The sequence below is a fragment of the Aythya fuligula genome, chromosome 6 (genome assembly GCF_009819795.1).
Source record: "Aythya fuligula isolate bAytFul2 chromosome 6, bAytFul2.pri, whole genome shotgun sequence".
Lineage (NCBI taxonomy): Eukaryota > Metazoa > Chordata > Aves > Anseriformes > Anatidae > Aythya > Aythya fuligula.
Window position 1 is genome coordinate 19,436,647 of NC_045564.1, and position 17,648 is coordinate 19,454,294.

Consider the following 17,648-nt stretch of genomic DNA (forward strand, 5'->3'; position numbering starts at 1 on the left):
CCAGCCTGTGCAGAGCGGGACCGGCCGCATCCTGCCCCCGCTGCCGGCGGGGAAGGAGGGGCAGAGGCAGCCCGGGGCTGCGGGGCCTGGAGCGGTGCCTGATTCCCTCATGCTAGTTCCGGGGCCGCCGGGTATAAAGAGCTTTATGCAATGTCTGGAGGGTGGGAGTTTATAGAAAACGCGATGCCTCAACAGGCGAACGCGCCTTTCTTCTGCAACTAGCGGGACAAGCAAAGAGACGGGGCTCCTTGCGCGCTGCCCTGCAGCCCGGCACCCCCGCGTCGAGCGGCCGGCTTCTGAGGGAGCTGGAGCATCCCAGCCCGGATGGGACCGCACCGTCGGATGGACGGCAGAGCAGCAGCTGCCTGCAAGCTGCTCGTTCTATTCGCCGCGTGCATACTGCGGGGCAGCTGCCAAGGTAAGCGCTGCGCTGCCGCCGCCCGGCGCCCCGGGCGGACAAGTCCCGAGTGGGGCTAATAACGGGGCTCGCTCGGGCGCTGCCGCCGCCCCTCGGCAGCGGGAGCTGGCGCTCCCCAGGAGCCCTTCGACGGACTTGGTGTCTCTGGAGGAAAAGGCACTGGCGCCTTAAAAGAAAAACAGCACAGACCACACCGGCTCTGTAATTTCGCTTCATCTCAGCTTTAAGTTATCCTTTTTCTTTTTTTCGGAGTCGTGCAAACTTTTTATTTATGTATGTATGTATGTATGTATTTATTTTCTTTTCCCGGCGCGTTGCACCAGGCAGCGCCCCGTGGCTGGGCACCTCGCGCTCACGGCGCCGTGCGGGGCCGCGGGCTCTGCCTGAGGTGAAAACCCGCGGGGCCGGCGGGCCGGGCCCCGAGCAGCAGCGCACGGCGCGGCCGCGGGGCCGAACTTTGTCTGCGGGCTTTGCCGTCGCTAGGCGACGCGGCTGCATGTGACCCGCCGCCGCGGGCCCTCAGCCGGCCGCGGGGGGCGGCCTCCCCTCGGGGCTGCCATCGGGGCTCCCCACACAGCCCCGGCTCCCCGCCCGCGGCACCGGGCTGCGGGGACCCGGAGGGGCCGAGCGCCTGGCGGGGCCCCGGGGGTGAAGCGGCGGCGCTGCTGGGTGAGGGGTGCGTCTGCGCCTTCAAGTTGTTAATCTGCTTTCCTCGCTCAACTCTTAGGTTAAGCTCCTTAGGCAGAATCAAGTAAGTAATTATACAGCAACTGCTGCTAGCGGCTCCCGCTTGGGAGCGGCGAAAGAGGAGATAGCTAATGGGCTGCAGGAGACCTGCAAAAGCCCTAGCCAAGGAGGTCACGCTGGGCAGGGAGTTAATCCGGCGCCCTGTTAGGTTACACTGGGCAGAATGGAAGCTGCAGAGCTCCTCTGGAAGTGCATTTCCTTGCTCCGCTCCTGCTTTTCACTCTTCAGAGTGCCCAGTAAGTGACATAACTGAGGGAGAGGAAAGCTCCGACCCCTGCTCGTAGGCAGTGGACGCGCAGCACTTTTCACTTTGTTGGTTCCTCCCGCTCCGCTCCCTTCAGGGCAGTAGAATAAATAATTGTGCAAGCAAAACAGTATAGTTATAGTAATGGCATAACTGGTACCAGTATAAAACACCTGGCTGGCAATCTTGACCACACTGATTGTTACTGTGAAATACTTGATACGCTTAAGTTGAGATCCTTGAATCTTGAGATTGTGTCAAGCCCTCATTTCAAAAAAAAAAAAAAAAAAAAAAATCAAAAATCATGCAAACAAATCCAAAGAAATCAGTGAAAATTGTATTATCTTGACTAATCCTCAGTGTTTTGAAAATATGCTTCCAGTAATATTTTTGACGTTCTCAGGTTGGTGATGCCTAAATATTCCCATAATGCACCGGATACTTCTAGAACACTTGGCTACTTTCTCAGTTGATCCTGTCACAACTCTTCCTTCATTGAGTTAACTCTGGATTTCCTGAAATTAAATATAGCACTTACAAACCAAATAAAAATACCCCTTCTTGTAAAGGCCAGTAATACAGAGCCTTGTTCTGCAACTTTTCCTGTCTAGGCCTTATTGCTTGTAAGGTGGCTGTTACCAGAAGGCATTGCCACTGAAACAGAAAAAACCTACCTAACTAGAGGTAGTGTAAAAAAGAAGTGTCATGAGACTAATGTTAATGTTTGTTTTGAGGAATGGGAAAGCACTACGTACTCTGACACACACTCCAGACACTGGATGGATGTTGCACTCTCAGCAGTTTTACAGAGGGCAAATGAGATCACTAGGACAACTTTATGGTTGAACAATGAGTTCTTTAGGCTTACTGCAAAGCATATCAGATCTGTATACTCATGCAGTGCTCCCCAGTGTCTGTGAGCGCTCTCACCTTAACTAACATGGAAGATTTGCTGTACTTTTTCTGAGGAGACTTTAGTACCTGAAAGTGGCTGAAGATTTTTCTGTTCTAAATTGGTTCTGTGCCAGAAGCACTGTTAGTTTCTTTATAAATCATTCATATATATGAAAATCACATGTAAATCATTCATTTAAAAAAAACAAACAAACACACAAACTGGTTTTCTTTATTAAAAAAATACTCTTTAGACACAAAATAGTAAGAACATTATTTGTAAATATACTATATTTAGAATCTCTACTGCCCATATATTTCAGTTGCTTAAATTTCCTTCATTGGTCTTCCTTTTTTGTGTACCGTAGGTCCTACTTTCAACACAGATTATATAAATATTACAAAAATATATATATTAGCATCAAAATAATACTATTGATTTCATAAATAATTAAATATTTTGACTTTGGTGTTGTTTTTTATCACCAATTCTATTAATTTAGTACATGTTACAAGACGCTGCTAGTCTCACCTTTTTTCAGGCTAGCATATACTTGCAGTGAAATTTTGCTGCAGTTTATTGCAAAGTACCATTTAGCTTTTGTAAGGCCAGACCTTCCCTGTACTATACAGTTTACAACATCTAAATTGGGGTTGTCCACCCCCATGTTCTCCCAACCTCCCTCACTCCCCTTGTTTCTTGTGGATTTTTTTCTTTAAGACTTTTCACGTATGGCATGAAAGAAGACAGATTCATGTTGCTTTGAATCATGAAATCAGTGCTTTCTTAGCAAGGCTATACTTTCCTTGCTGATAATCATAATATTAGTGTAAACTTACAAATTCTGGGAAATGCAGCTGGAAACCTAAGCATTCTCATTAACAGTCTCATTAACATGTATGCTAATTTTTTGAAAATTTCGATTCCATATTGAGCTAAGAGGCTAGAAGATCAAGCTAGGTTGACTTCTGACTTTAATTTTTGCTCCTTCTTTAATAACTCATAGTTTATTGATGCTTTTAGAAGTTTTCTGTTGATACCAAGCGCGGAAGACTTTCTAAAATAATTTTTTTAAAGAAAGGCAGTTACCTGTTCTGTAGACATATTGTCAAAATGTGATCTGCCCAGATTCTTTGCTGTAACACAAAAGTTAGTGCATCAAATTTGATGTACATCTTAAATCTCTGCAATGATAGATCATCAGTTTAAATGTGACACAGACCAAAGTGACTAAAATTTGTCATCGTTAAAAGGTCCCAATCATTCTACAAGAATGAAAGCTATTTTAAGACTGAATTTGTATGGTGGATAGTATAGCTCAGAAATCATAATGAACGGTTGCATGAAGTTGGCCAGTAATGAATAGGTACAGTAAGTCCAAGTAGATGAAACCTCTAACCGTTCTTTCCAGAATGTCACGGAGAAACATGCTCTTCCATCACGTATCTTGAGAGTTCGATCTCCAAATTAATAATTCAGTTTGTTTTTACAGATGCTGCCTTTGTTCAAATCTATTCAATGCCTGTGGAACGATGTATAGTGACATTGCTGTAGGCGACAGGCCACAGTCAGTGTTCATACTTCCTTGTACAGTGCTGTGTATGTTTAAATGACAGAGAAGCCTCTCTGTAAGATTATGCTCCTGCCAAGACCCACTGCATGAGGCTTTCCTCAGGGACCAAGGATTTGGGAGTAATGAGAAAGGATGACAAAAAAAATGAATGTGATGATGCAATCCCTACTTACAGTTTTCGTAGGTATCATGCCTTACCTATGGGCTGCAACATTCATCATAATCCTGAACTGATATATTTTACTTGGTTTCTCTTGGTGATGTACTTTTACAAAATCAAGAACAAAACTCCTACTTGGTTTGTGTACCTGGTTCTGAACATGTGTCTTTCCTGAGGGCTAAAAATTTAAAAGTACATCTCAGTGAAACACATTGTAATCTTCTGGCATTTCAATTAACGAGACATAGCTCTGTGCACTGGCAGTCATCTTTTTTTTTTTTTGTAAGACTCTTTTTAATGAGTAGTTCTCTTTTAATACATCTCTTGATTTTTCTTAATAATTTACTATTTCTGTATCCTGTTCAGCAAAGCATAGCAGGAATTTGCTAAGTAATCAGGTGAAGTGAAGAATGGGACAGCCCCCAAAAATTTTAGTTAAAAATTGAAGGCAGTAATTGGATGACACCTAGTTAGATTTTGGTTCTGTGCCAAATGCTAGAATTACAGTAAATAATTAAGCTAAAGGAGTCAAGACAAATAGAGAGAGAGCATCTAAGGAGATTTCAGCTAAGATAAATGTGTGATGTATGTGTTGCTTCAATTTCCCTGTAAGACAAACTAAAACCTTCTTTCATACATTGAGCTGATTGGAAATTTGAGCAATGAAATCCCACTTTAATCCAGATTTATTCTCCATGTGTTTTGCAGGAAATGAGCAAAGATTCATTTGGGGAAAAGGTAGAATGCAATTTCATTAAAGCCTTTTAATTCTTCTCCTTTTGGGCTTCCTGGATTGACATGAAATCAGTCACACTGTTTGGAGCCTTTCCCCTTCCATACGCCTTGTTGCACTGTTAGATTATTGCCAGATCAAAGCCCAGTGGTGTTTGCTTTTAACTTCTCATTATTTAGCACAGAAACTGGAGGTTCTTTTGTCAAGACTTTTCTTACTGAATACTCTTATTTTTAATTAAGCAATAATCAGACATGTTTTAGAGGTAGTTTCTCAACTGGGAGTATTGGATCAAATGTTGTTCTGTCATCCTACAAAACTTGTTCAATTTGAGAGCTTGTGAAAACTCTTCAAATGGACAAATAACATGAAACTTCGAATCGTATTGTACTGTCACTTCTTAAAGCAGGAGCTTTAATTGTGTCTCCTCTTTTAGAGCTCTACTTAATAAGTGTTGGAACCACATAGCACTTTGGATGTTTCAAAGGAAATTACACTTTGTAGAAGGTGTGATTGTTGAAAAACATTAAAGGTCCCTTTTAATTCATGATCCGCACATTGACATCTATATAAAAAGACGTTTATGTTTTTATTCTTGATTAGGTAACAGTTGCTAATTAGCTATTATAATCAGATAATTGGTCAGTGTCTTTCTAATGCTATACACTGCGTGTGGCAAATAAATGCAGACTTTTTTTTTCAAATTACTTAAAAATAAAGTGCTTCTTCATATAATTTAATAATTGGACTTTATTCATAAAATGCCTTGAACTGTTTGTAGATGAAGAAAGAGTAAGGGTTCTTCTCAGTAAAGTCAGCGCAACTCCATTGATTTCAAAGAAATTACCCGAGTTGTACTGATCTGAGAGATGGAAAATAGGATTCAGTGAAGAGTAAACATCTCTTTTAATAGCTTATTATTGCTTGAGATCCATTTTGAAGTCCACTTTCTTATGGTAATGTTCATTTTATTAACTGTTTTTTGTTTCCTTAGCTCAGCACATTTTAAAAACAGTTCAAGAAAATGAAGTTTAATGAGTAAGTGTAGAAATGTTTAATGGAGTGGATAGCCCTTAGTGGATTCTATAAGCTTTTGCTGTTGGTTTCAAGCCTTTTAATGTTTTCTTTGTTTTGCAACGCTTGAAGTAGATTAGAGATCTAAGGATCACTGTTACAAGTTTTGCTTTGGATTAATAGCATAAAAGAGTTAACTGAAATTGTTCTACTTTTATGCCCTGTTATATTTTGTACTTTTAACATGAATAATTTGATTTTGTTTTGCATTCAAGAAGTGAGATCTTCGGCAGAAGGGCCCTGTAGAACAGTACTTGGTCTGTCCAGTTATTTGCTTATGCAAGCAGGTCATGATGCCACCACCTACTGAGTAGAATCAGAGAATGGGGGTCCATTCCAGTAGGGACTGCCGTGGATGAGGATTGAAAGCTCATGTCTGTGGAACAAGGAGAAGAACAGGGGTTTTAGGTGTGCTCCATAGCATCTCTACAAAAACAGTTGGTGTAATACACAAGATATCTCAGAACTCATAGAATCATAGAATATCCTGAGTTGGAAGGGACCCATAAGGATCATCAAGTCCAACTTCTATATTCATATTTAGAACCTGGGTAATGCTTTTATCTTCAAAATCCATTGGGCACAGTAGCAACTCAGCTAAACATACCAGAGGGTTTAGTTAGAGGAAGTATAGGGCTTGCAGAATTTGAGCGCATACTACATGCAAAAATTGTGTTCCCCCAGTTTTCCCAGAAATGGGAAGTTGACTTCACATCAGTCAATACCAGTGGGAGACCCCATTTAGATCTGACCAAGCCCTTATCAGGCTTTGACACCAAAGGGTGTGGTTTCCCAAGATGTGATGAGCTAATTTGCCAGCTCACTGCTGCTGAAAGCAGGAGGCCCCACTCCTCTCCCTCCTGCAACGTCTCAGTCCCATGTTACTGCCTGGGTTCTTGCTCCTTATGTGGTGCTAGCACCACTGCTTATCAAATCTCTCAGCAGCTTTCACTTACAAGCCCAGTGGAAAACTAAAACAGGTCTAGGGAGCTAGATGGCTTGGTGAATTAGGGCAGCACACAGGAAGATGTGGTAATCAGCAGAGTTTGGAAAACCCTAGCATCTAGTGGGAGAAGGAGCAGAATTGGAAAGAGGGAGAGAGAGACCCTTTTTTGCATGGTTAGTAGTAAGTCGGTGGGTTGGCTCCGCTGGCCATGCAATTGCTGCTTAATGCTACTGTTAGGTGCATATAGGAAATGCCTGGCTAGCATGCTAGTGACAAGAGTGGTCCTGTTGGGGCTGTAAAGAACCGATGTTAGCACTGCTGGAAACCCTTTTGTAAAGTTGTCTAGTGTAAACAGATGGCTTGACTTGAATGGGACTGCTCACGTGTTCACTTTTGAGCAGGATTGTAGGGCTGTTCTCAACCTGCAGTACAATAAACGAGCTGGACGATAACCAAGCGCCTGGAATGCTGCGGCAGGGTTGCAGCGTTAGTGGCCGTCTAGCTGAGTTACCGAAAAAGCAATTTGTACTACCGAGATATAGCAGGTTTCTAAACCATTTCACTTGGAACAATTGAGCTCCAGTTTGTGTCTGAAGTTAGTGACAGAGTTTGTGGTGTCTTCTGTTAGGTAGATAGCAGTAGTAGATAGTTTTGTTAGCTTTGCCATTTTTGCCTTTTCTGCATGAAGTCAGCCACAGAATGCATTTTAAGGCCTGACTGACTCTCACTGGGAATGAATTTTAGTTCCCAGTGTTCTGTAAAGGTACCAAAGTACTGACATTTCTTTTGTTACCTCTGCAGTGAGGTAACTTGAAAGACATAAAGTTATTTAGTGGAGTAATTAAACTGGGCCTCCTTAGTTATTAATCTGAGCCCTGACAAATTCCTGTTGGCTGACCCAAGTGGGAGATCTGAATAGAGCCTCAGCCACGGAGCAGCGCTGCCCCGCCTGTGCTCCAGCAGGCAGGCCGTTGGCCTCACATGGGGCTCCTTTGGCACTTCTACTAGAAGTGATATTGTTTCATGGGATTTGTATTATAATTGTAGACAACTGGCAAAAATATAATTTAACAGTGGAAATATAAAAATCCTGATAACATTTGTTTTTATTAATTTTGCAGTTTTTAGCTTTACTAAGCCAGCCACAGACCACAGAAGCCACTTTAGAAATGGTTATCTTACAGTACAAATTTAAAAAAGCAATAAAGCTTTAAAATTGAACTTTAAGTCCTTTAGAAATCTCTTTTTTTTTTTTTTTTTTTTTTTTAAGAAAAAAAGGAAACAAACACAAATAGATAAAATCAGTGAAATAACGAGTGGCAAAATTTAAATTAACGAAGGATGAGGTGAAAGCACCGACCTTGACAAAATGCTTTATCCATACTAAGATTTTATTGCCTATTAGATAACAAAAATGATTCTTCCCTGTTTTTTGTTGAGTCTCCTGAATAAAGATGCTTTAGCAATCAGGTACTGTCTTTTTAGCTGTGCAATACTTTTTAACTCGCTGGCCTTCTTAATTTTTTTCTTATAGGGTCACAGAATTCTCAGAGACTTTAATCCCAAGAAATTTCATTTGGTGGCAGAGAGAGAAAGAAGGGGAGAGAGCCCCCAATTATTGTCCGTTTGAGAGAAAATCTCAGTCATTCTATGTTTGTATAGAGATACTGACTTTTTGTCCAGCAATATACCAGGTGTGGTCGCAGCCTTGTTTCTAGCAGCATTTGGACAGACTGATGGAACTATTTCTATGAGGAAGGGATTATGATTTAAAAGTTGCAAATCTGTAGGCAAACTCAGAGGGCTGGAATACCTCTCCAGGCTGAGGGAGTTGGGGTTGTTCAGCCTGGAGAAGAGAAGGCTCCAGTGGTTTTCCAGCCCCTAAAGGGGGCCTACAAGACAGCAGGAGAAGGGATCTTTATCAGGGAGCGTAGTGCAGCTGTGGGTACCCCATTCCTGGAAGTGTTTAATGATGTGGCTTTGGGCAGCCTGGGCTGGTGGGAGGTGTCCCTGCCTGTGGCAGGGGGAGTGGAACTGCATGGTCTTTCAAGTCCTTTCCAACCCAAACCATTCTGTGATTGTATGTTGTGTTCTACTGATACCTGGGAGAGAACCAGTGCCTTTTTCTGTTATTTATGATTATACATGATATGATAAATTTCTCATAGTTACTCTCTTCTGATTGATTCAAGGACTTCGTCTTTTTAGTATTACTGTTTTGGTAACAGGATTTTTATTAAAAATGAAATATATATATATATATATAAACATTTAAAAACGAAATAGCTGTAGGATAATTTAATTCTCACTGCCCATTTTAAGGTCTGTTAAGATAAAATTGTGTTCTGTGAGAGCACATCAGACAACATTGCTTTTCTAGTTCAGATGATCTTTCTTTACTTAGTCTTTTAGCACGTGGCATTTCCTTTTCAAAAAGCTTGATAAGGGGTGATCAGACATAGCTGTTAGCTGCTGGCTGAAATTGCATCACTTCAGAATGAGGGGGAATCATAACAAATGTCAATGAATCAGAAGAAATACTTGTACTTCCTACTACCACAGTAGATGGTTGTAGCATATAGCGTGTCTATTCTGTGTAGACACTTCAGTTCTGTTTTTCTGAAAATACTGTTATGCTTAGTTTTCACCAAGTCCCAGTCGCTATTTCTGATGAATGACAACTGGGTATGCTATGAAGCTTTGGGATGCAGATTAAGTTCTCTTTTTTATCCAAGAGTCCCAATAGGTATGAAGGTGCTGCTCAAGTAGTGAACAATTTTGATACGGATATGAGTTATAAGACAGAAGTAACTTTTGTTCTGTGTGCTCACTGTATTTATAACCTGTAAGGGGAAATGGTTAATTTTTTGCATGACAAGTTTCATTTTTAATTCAGTAATTTATGATATAATATTCCAGTAAAGTTTATGGTTTGGCAAAGTGTTGCATGTTGCATAGCAATTTTCAGTCTAACAATAATACGTAAAATAAATGTAAATGGCATGATTTCACTGGCATAAACTTCATTGTAAGACTTTTTACTGAGGCTGATTCCTAATGTTGCAGTGACTCATCAGCTTTCAGGAGAGCATGACTGAACTGAATGCAGCTCGCCATCTCAGCATGAGGTTTAATTTTGAGAACAAACAGCACATTGGTTGGAAAATTTATTTAAAAAACAATACAGCTCTCAAAGTGAGTGTAGCTCCCTGAGAAGGTGGTTTTATCATTGGCTACTGCATCTACATGTATCATACTTTCTCAGTGCTGTGTACTGTACATGCTGTAAGTTGTTTGAGCACTTTTTTTTCCCTGCTTGCTTTTTTTTATTTTTTCTTTTCATTTTCCATGTGCTATGTACTTGTAAATACTTCTTATTCTTGAAGATTGTTCTCATTTGGCTATATTCCCCCTCTCCCTACCACCCCCTTATTTCCCAATTATTATTCTACAGCAGCCTCGGGGCCATTAGCAAGGTCCATTCTTACAAAAATGCTTGGGATGCTTCCTTCTGTGAGTAATTGGGGGTGTCTTTTACTTCTACTGTGTTTGCTTGTTCTTCTTCCTCTTCATGTCATTTGGTCAATTAGAACAGATTTTTGCATATTTAATGTGCTATTCATGAAAAAGAAACTTCTGGGATTGAGGAGAGCTCAGAAGTGTATGCTTCCCTGGGGATCCACAGCGCTTGCTTCACTTACCCGGCTAACACCATCACAATTGAATTATGTGGATTAAGACAGCTAATGTCAAGACAACTGGTTAAGATTACCCAATTTAGTGCAGAATGTGTTCTTTCCGTATAATGTGTCTGAAATACATTTTTATATCATGGAGGCTAATGTTCCACTTCCACAAATATTGTTTCTTTTAAATTCGGCCAGATGGTTAATAACTTTACTAAACTCTCTAAGAAAGGAGTATAAATAATTTTTATTAGTCTCAGCAATGAAAATAGTTTGTATACATTTGGAGATAAAGAAAGTGTCCAATAAAAAATAATGGCTGATTCTCAGTTATCACTGAAGTGTGGGAAATTTGACAGAAACTTAAACGAAAGAAGGAGCATGGTCTGTTCAATATAGGGAATATTTACTTTATCAGTAAAAAGGAGTACATGTCCTGTCTATTAAAATTAGACCTTGCTTAAAAGGATTATTTCTTATTCCTGCCTAGTTATAGGACTGCGAAGACAGTAAGAGTTGATTTGTTGCTATTTAAAATGTTTCTGACTTGAATCAAGATTCCAAAGGTGTTGCTGTTTTTATGAGTTTGCTTACAGTACCATGTGATGGTAATGATATGTAATATGGATATGTGCTCTTCGTGGGCATGTATAATAAATAAGCTGTCATGATTTTGAATTCAAGAGATCTTTTTTTCTTTACATTTAGGATTAGTGTGAATAATTTAAAATTACGGTTTGTGTGTGTATACGTATATTTTTTTGAAGTGATAATGTAGAGACCACAGTTATTTTGTTCTGAATACCAGAGCTTAAACAGACAAACAAACAAAAAGATTTTTTTTCTTCCTCAAGAGGGCTGCATGTGATTTATCAGAAAATTAGGAGCTAGTTCTGTGTATTAGTAGTTCAGCGTAATACTTGAAAAAAAGAAAATTAAATTCATTAAAAATGAATTTGTAAACTTTTTTTTTTTTTTATCAGGCTATTTACATTTATTGCTTTTTCAATTGAAAAAGCTGAACCAAGGTAGAGAGGATGAGGATTATGAATATCTTTAACGTTGCTAGGAGGCATTTACAGTGTCATTCCTTTGAACTTGATGTCTATAGGAGACTTGAACCCTTTTTTCTTTGCAGGAAAGCTTTCCTGCTTAGTTTCAGTAGATTAAAATACTGAATTTCTTTAATTCCTGGATTTATGTTGACGCATTAGCAGAAATGAATCTATAGTTCTTTTATAACTGTATTAACTGAAAACAAATAGTTTAACATAGAATACACTAACTTTAAGTATTTCTAAAAAGAGTTTGCATGTGAACATTATTAAAATGAGATTTGATGCCTTAGTTTTAGCAATGATTTTAGTAGAAAAGTATCAGTATATGCAAGAGTGTGCAGACACAAAGCATAGAATATACTTTTGGAAAGCACAATTTAGTAATTTTCTATTATTTCTTGTATCTAAGTGGCATTGCTGATTTACACCAGAAGAAGCTGTCTCAATGCTTTTTTTTTTTTTTTTTTTTTTTTGGCATTGAGGCAACATTGTTTCTTAGTATGTCCTTTTGAAAGGGAAATGATAAAAATCTGTTGTAGTAGTGAAACATTATACTTCTAAGTCCATTTTGAAAGACAAAACTTTCAATTTTCTTCTTGAATTTTAATTTTTTTTTGGGTTGAAAGTCAATGAGTAAAACCTTAAAAAGTAGATATCAGAATCTGACAGGCAAGATCTGTTTATACCAATTTGTGGTATAAATCATCTGCTGAACTCAGGGCGTGGTTTGCTCACAAGTTCTGCTCCTGTGAGTATGGAACATGTAGCTCATCCATCTGAGATGGAAATAGACTCTGCATATCCAGCCAGGCTTACACAAAGGAACAAATAAGGAAAGATTAAAATTAAGTTTCCCTTCTATTTTCATTTTGTGCATCCTCCTAGTAAGTTCTATTTATAATCCAGTAATATTTAAACACAAGTAGATTTTTAGGGAGAGATGAACTGGAGGTGTAATTTTCTGTTGCTTTGTGAAATAACAGCTGTTCTATTATTGTCATCAGTGGGTTTCTGCTAAATTATGAGGAACCTGTACAACTAGGATTTGGGAGCCAAACCTCTAAGTCCAGCTAGTATCAGTGGAGAAACAAATCTGTTGCTTCAAATTCTGGCCTCTGTGCTCTGTATACAGAGGTCTTCCAGTTATGTGAAGTGAGCACAGACTTTTTGTACTGTATTTTCATTAATACTGTCAAGATAATTTCTCTAATATAGCCTAGTTAACAGACATGTAGGCATAAAACATGTTCAGAACATCTTTTCCTATTGTAATTGCTAGCAGAAAACTACTTTTCAGGGCATTTCACAAAAATAAGCAAAGGTCTTTGGTGAATTATGGATTTTCTTTCCTTCTTCTTTGGTGCGGGGGAATGGAGATGGAATTTGCAGAGGTTCATCTTCACCTCCCTGAGCATTCCAAAACCTCAGACTGTGTGAAATGTAGTTAAGCTAGGCAAAAATCCGACATCAAAATGTATGAGAGGTGTATCTTCAGGACTTCACCTGCAGGGCCATTGGAGTGGGCTACTTTGGTGCTTATTCTGTTTGGGGGCCACGTGGAAACAAACAGTAGTACCCTTTGTTGGAAGGCAGCAAGGGAGAAAAGAGAACTTGTCACTTGCAGTTCTTTTTGTAAAATTTATATGGAGAAGCTCGTAATGTGCAGTTTGTTAACACTTATTTTTTAAAAACTGCAGATACATTAGGCACAACAGTTTAATTGGAAAAATACTGCCTTGAAAAATGTTACTCTTCAAAAAAAATAAAAACAAATTTGTGAGATGTAATTCCTGAAAGGTGAAGTAATCACAGCAGTGTGTCATTTCTGAGTGGACGTTTTGAGTGGTACAGTTTACCCTGGGTTTAGTACATTCTTCATTACTTTAAATCTTTCATACAAGATCAACTGTTAAAGAGATGTTAGCAGTTCTCAACGATGTCGTGAGGAAGAAAGAACTAATGATTATTTTGGTCTATTCTGTGTAGTCAGACTGCCATGGTGCCCTTAAAATCTGTGGATGATAGAAATAATTCAAAAGGTGGGGAATAGATGAAAAGAATTGGAGAAGACTGTAACTGTTTAGAGAGAAACTGAAAGGAGTCTAACTTAATGTGTAGAGTTGTAAAGCAATATTGGTTTCCATTATCAGTCAAACATAAAATTATTTCTATTTCATTTTTAATACAAGAAGATTGAATTTAAGCTTTAGTTCTCAATGTAAATATTTAAACACAAACATATTGGGGCAAGTGAAGCAAAAGGAAACTTGAGAGGGCATAATGGGCTGCCTTTCTGTTGAAGACTGTAGCCCTATGAATTGGAACCATTGTGCTGTGAAATGCCTGAAGCTATTAACCTCCCTCTTTTCTGATAGAGTTCTGTGTGACTTAACGTGACATCAAGTAACATTCATTAGTGGTGCTAAGGTTGGCTACCAACCTCTGGTGGCAGTGGAGTTTGTCTTTGGCAATGGTTTAACTTGGGAGACTTCATTCCTATGCAGTGGTCGTTGCTGACCAGCTGTTGTTGGTCGTTGATTAGTGTTTTATCCTGTCTTTGCTCTGAAAAAATCACTGCTATGTTTCTTTATTCCATTAGAAAATGACTACCTGGCATAATCTTTGAGCAAGTAGCTTAGCCAGAGCCAGTAATACTAGCTTCCTTGTTTCTAACCGAGCAAATTATGAATCTTAAGCATGCACTGAGGAGTCTCTTGCAAGAGTATCTCAGACATAAAGAGCCCCAGAAGGTACAGTGACAACATCAGCATAAAGCCTAAAGAGAGTAAGAGTGGCAGGAAGTTTAGAAGCTTTGGGATATATCTTTCCAGTGAGAATTCTGATCTTTGGTTTGTATTTTCCAGTTCTAGACTGGTTTATATTAAAGATGACATCTGTTCTTAGCTTTTTTTTTTCTTTTCCTGAATATCAAACAGTTATAATCGATATTTAATATTTAAAAAATTCTTACTGTTAATGCCCAGAAATTCTTTTTTATATATGTATGATTCATCAGGTCTGCCATGTATTTTTCTAGTCTGTCTTCTGGTAGTGCTTTAATCACAGTCAGAAGACAAAAATGTGTTATAACAAAAATAAAGCAAAACTAAAAAACCAACCCTCTCTCAATTTTGGACTTTCAAAAGTCACCCAGATACTTTTCTATTAGCAAATTTTAAGCATGACTGTAAAACCTAAACTTCTTAATTGATTTACTGCTTGTTTTTAAACTCAGTGGTTATTTCCTGCAGGAATCCTGCTAACAGGATTCTGTTTGCCTGAAAGAGGTGTCTGGTTTTATCAGTATCTGTCAGAGGAAATCAGAATTTCTATGGAAATTAGTTCATTAGTATTAATTTTTGGCAGCATCCAACTGATTCATGAGCTGCCTTCCTATTTAAAAACAACAACAACAAAACAGTTTCTTATTGAAAGCAAAATCTTCCATACATTTTGTAATTACTAAGCCTACAGTGAATTGAGGCTTCAAATAATGCCAAAAAACAAGCGGATGTCCCTTGTCTTCTGACAGTTCCCTGCTCTCGCTGGAACCCAGGTGCTGCAGGCTCACATTGCATAGCCTATACCATTGGAAATAGTCCTTTTGGACTCTGTGGATCATCCCTGGTCAGTGTGAGTAATGCCTGCAATTAGTTTATTACCCAAACTAATACTATTTAAAACAGATAACTAAATTCATAGCACTTAAATCACAATTCTTCAAATCTCATAAGTTTCCAGTATTTGTTTTTATGCAGAATATGTACATTTAAGTGTAGAGCAAATGGTTTCTGGAGTTGTTTATGGTAACAAACCATAAACAATAATAGATGTTTTCTTATTGATGATGTGGTTGTTTTTCTTTTATTCTGGATATTTCTGCTGAGTGTTAGTAGCAGTAGATTTTATAATAATTCATTTTGCCCCAACTGCATTTTCCTTTAACTAAGTCAGAGTTAGTTTTGATCAAAGCAAAATCAAAAGCTTTTTCGAACTTGGGTGAGAAGTGGTCTTGAAACTACAGATCACTTTTACTTCTTCCACATTACTTGATTCACAGACTGTCTTTTAATGAATTAATGCCATTATTTGCTATGTGATTATCTTTGTTATAAAGATATTATAAAACAGTCGTACATGAGGTATCAGTTGGCTTTGTATTTTTGTAAAGGTGTATCACAGCTCTTTGCCTTCAGTCACAAGTAAGCATGGAAGATAACATCAGAAAAGGCTAATGCCATAATTAAATGAATTATAACAGGTTTGCTGAAGAATTGTGTAAACAGACATTGATACAGCACTTACTGTATGTAGGTGTGAGCAACTTATGCTCTAATTTTGTGAAGAATTACAGTGTAGGAGAACTGCGTGCTTTGCAGATTTTCTGTTAACATTCAGTTACCATTTCTCATGCTGTACGAAGGCAGCTATGTTTATAATGCTTTCTAAAAAGTTTATCAATGTTATCTCCTCATTTATATCACTATAAGGATATGCTTAAATGGAGGAACTTATTACAAGATAGGCAAAATAAATTAGCAGTTGCGTGTAATGCCTTAAAAAAACTTGGCTATTTTTTCTTTATAAATAATGTACAAATTATAGTGTAATTATTGCACATATTGCATGTTTATAAACCTCCTATTCACTAGAAACTAATCATGGATATGGATTTAATTCTGAATTGTAACTTCTTTTTAGGTAAGTGACTATGAATATTCTTGTGGTTTTGAAGAGCAATATATGCTAAATATGCAAGTGGGTTTAGTTTTTACTTTACGTAATAATTCCAACTGATAAATGGTGTTTTATGCATTGTGTTCATTAGAGCTTTAACTGCTAATCTCATATGGAAATGTTGCTTTGTAGGGTAAAACTCAGAGAGAGGTCCTGGGATTCCAGAGTGAACTTGTACATTCCTTCAGGGTAGTTTTGCAAGGGAGGTTGTTGTGTTTTAAAGGTAGTTGATAAGAGACCTGCACCACCAACCCCAGACCTGCACCACCAACCACCATCGTGCATTAGTCTATAGAAGGTATTTGGGCGAACATACTCCTGTACCACTCTGTACCACCATTTATCCAAGTGAAATTTTTGACCATTTGCAGGATACATTATAAATCAGGATGTCACTACCAGACAATCAGATTTGAACATTCCTTGCATAAAGTAGCTTGCCTATATCCCTTAGGAATACATCACTTAACTGTGTTTATGTGACAGTGTTGATATGCCTGGTTTTACATGAAAGTTAGGGTAGCGTGTTATTTATGTCATCATGAATTCAGAAAGTAGGTGGTTGTGCTTTATATATACTGGGGTTATCTTCTCTGGACAAATCACTCAAGAGTAATTGAAAGATGTAGTTTTATCCTATGGTTATTAATTAAATCAGGAAACATTTTTTTTTCTTCAGAGTTGGGCTTTGCTACTACCTCATTTTTTTTTCAGTGTTCCCTGCTCTGAGGTGCTGACAACAGATTAACAAGAAACAGAGCTCTGTTGAGCCTAATTATGTTATAGCTCCTTGTTTTGGGGACCTATAAAACTGTTCACTCCCTTTTGATGAGGCTGTAGTCACAATGAAAGGCCATAAACAGTGCATTTGCTCTCTCCTATGGGACTGGAGATTTCATTAGACAACTCTAATAAAGGCCTGATCCAGCTGCATTTACACTGGAAGTGAATGTTTCTTTATCAGGTCTTAATCCTTAGTAGGTCAAGTGGGAGAGAATAACAGCAGGCTAACTTTTATCAGCCTTAAATGTCTGAAAGCTTAATTTCTTTTAAAATTATTTGCTATTTAAATGATGACTGAAGACATGCTTTACTGTACTTCAGAGGAAAGACTTTAAATATTAGGGTATTATAAACCAAAACAAAATAGAGAGCTTTCTATACATTCGAGCAGGTCACCAGTATGTGGCTACTGAAACAAGATTTCCACATCAAAGGGGGTTTATTATTATTGTTATTATCTACGTGGGCTGTGGGGAGGACAGCATGTTTAGCATATTTAGCTCTTTGATATGTTGTGGAAAATAATCCCCTTCCTTTTTGTAAATCTATACTGTCTGTGAATTAAAAATTGGAACATTCCTGTTAAATAGCTGT

The 17,648-nt window shown here is 38.5% G+C and overlaps 1 protein-coding gene across 1 annotated transcript in view; it reads left to right on the plus strand.

Moving 5' to 3' along the window:
- The first annotated feature begins 324 nt into the window (after nucleotides 1–324).
- Nucleotides 325–17,648, plus strand: part of LRP2 (LDL receptor related protein 2) — a 116,525-nt gene continuing 99,201 nt past the window's right edge. Inside the window, exon 1 of the mRNA XM_032190022.1 lies at nucleotides 325–418. Coding sequence (XP_032045913.1) covers nucleotides 325–418 — 94 coding nt within the window. The remainder of the gene's footprint in view (nucleotides 419–17,648) is intronic.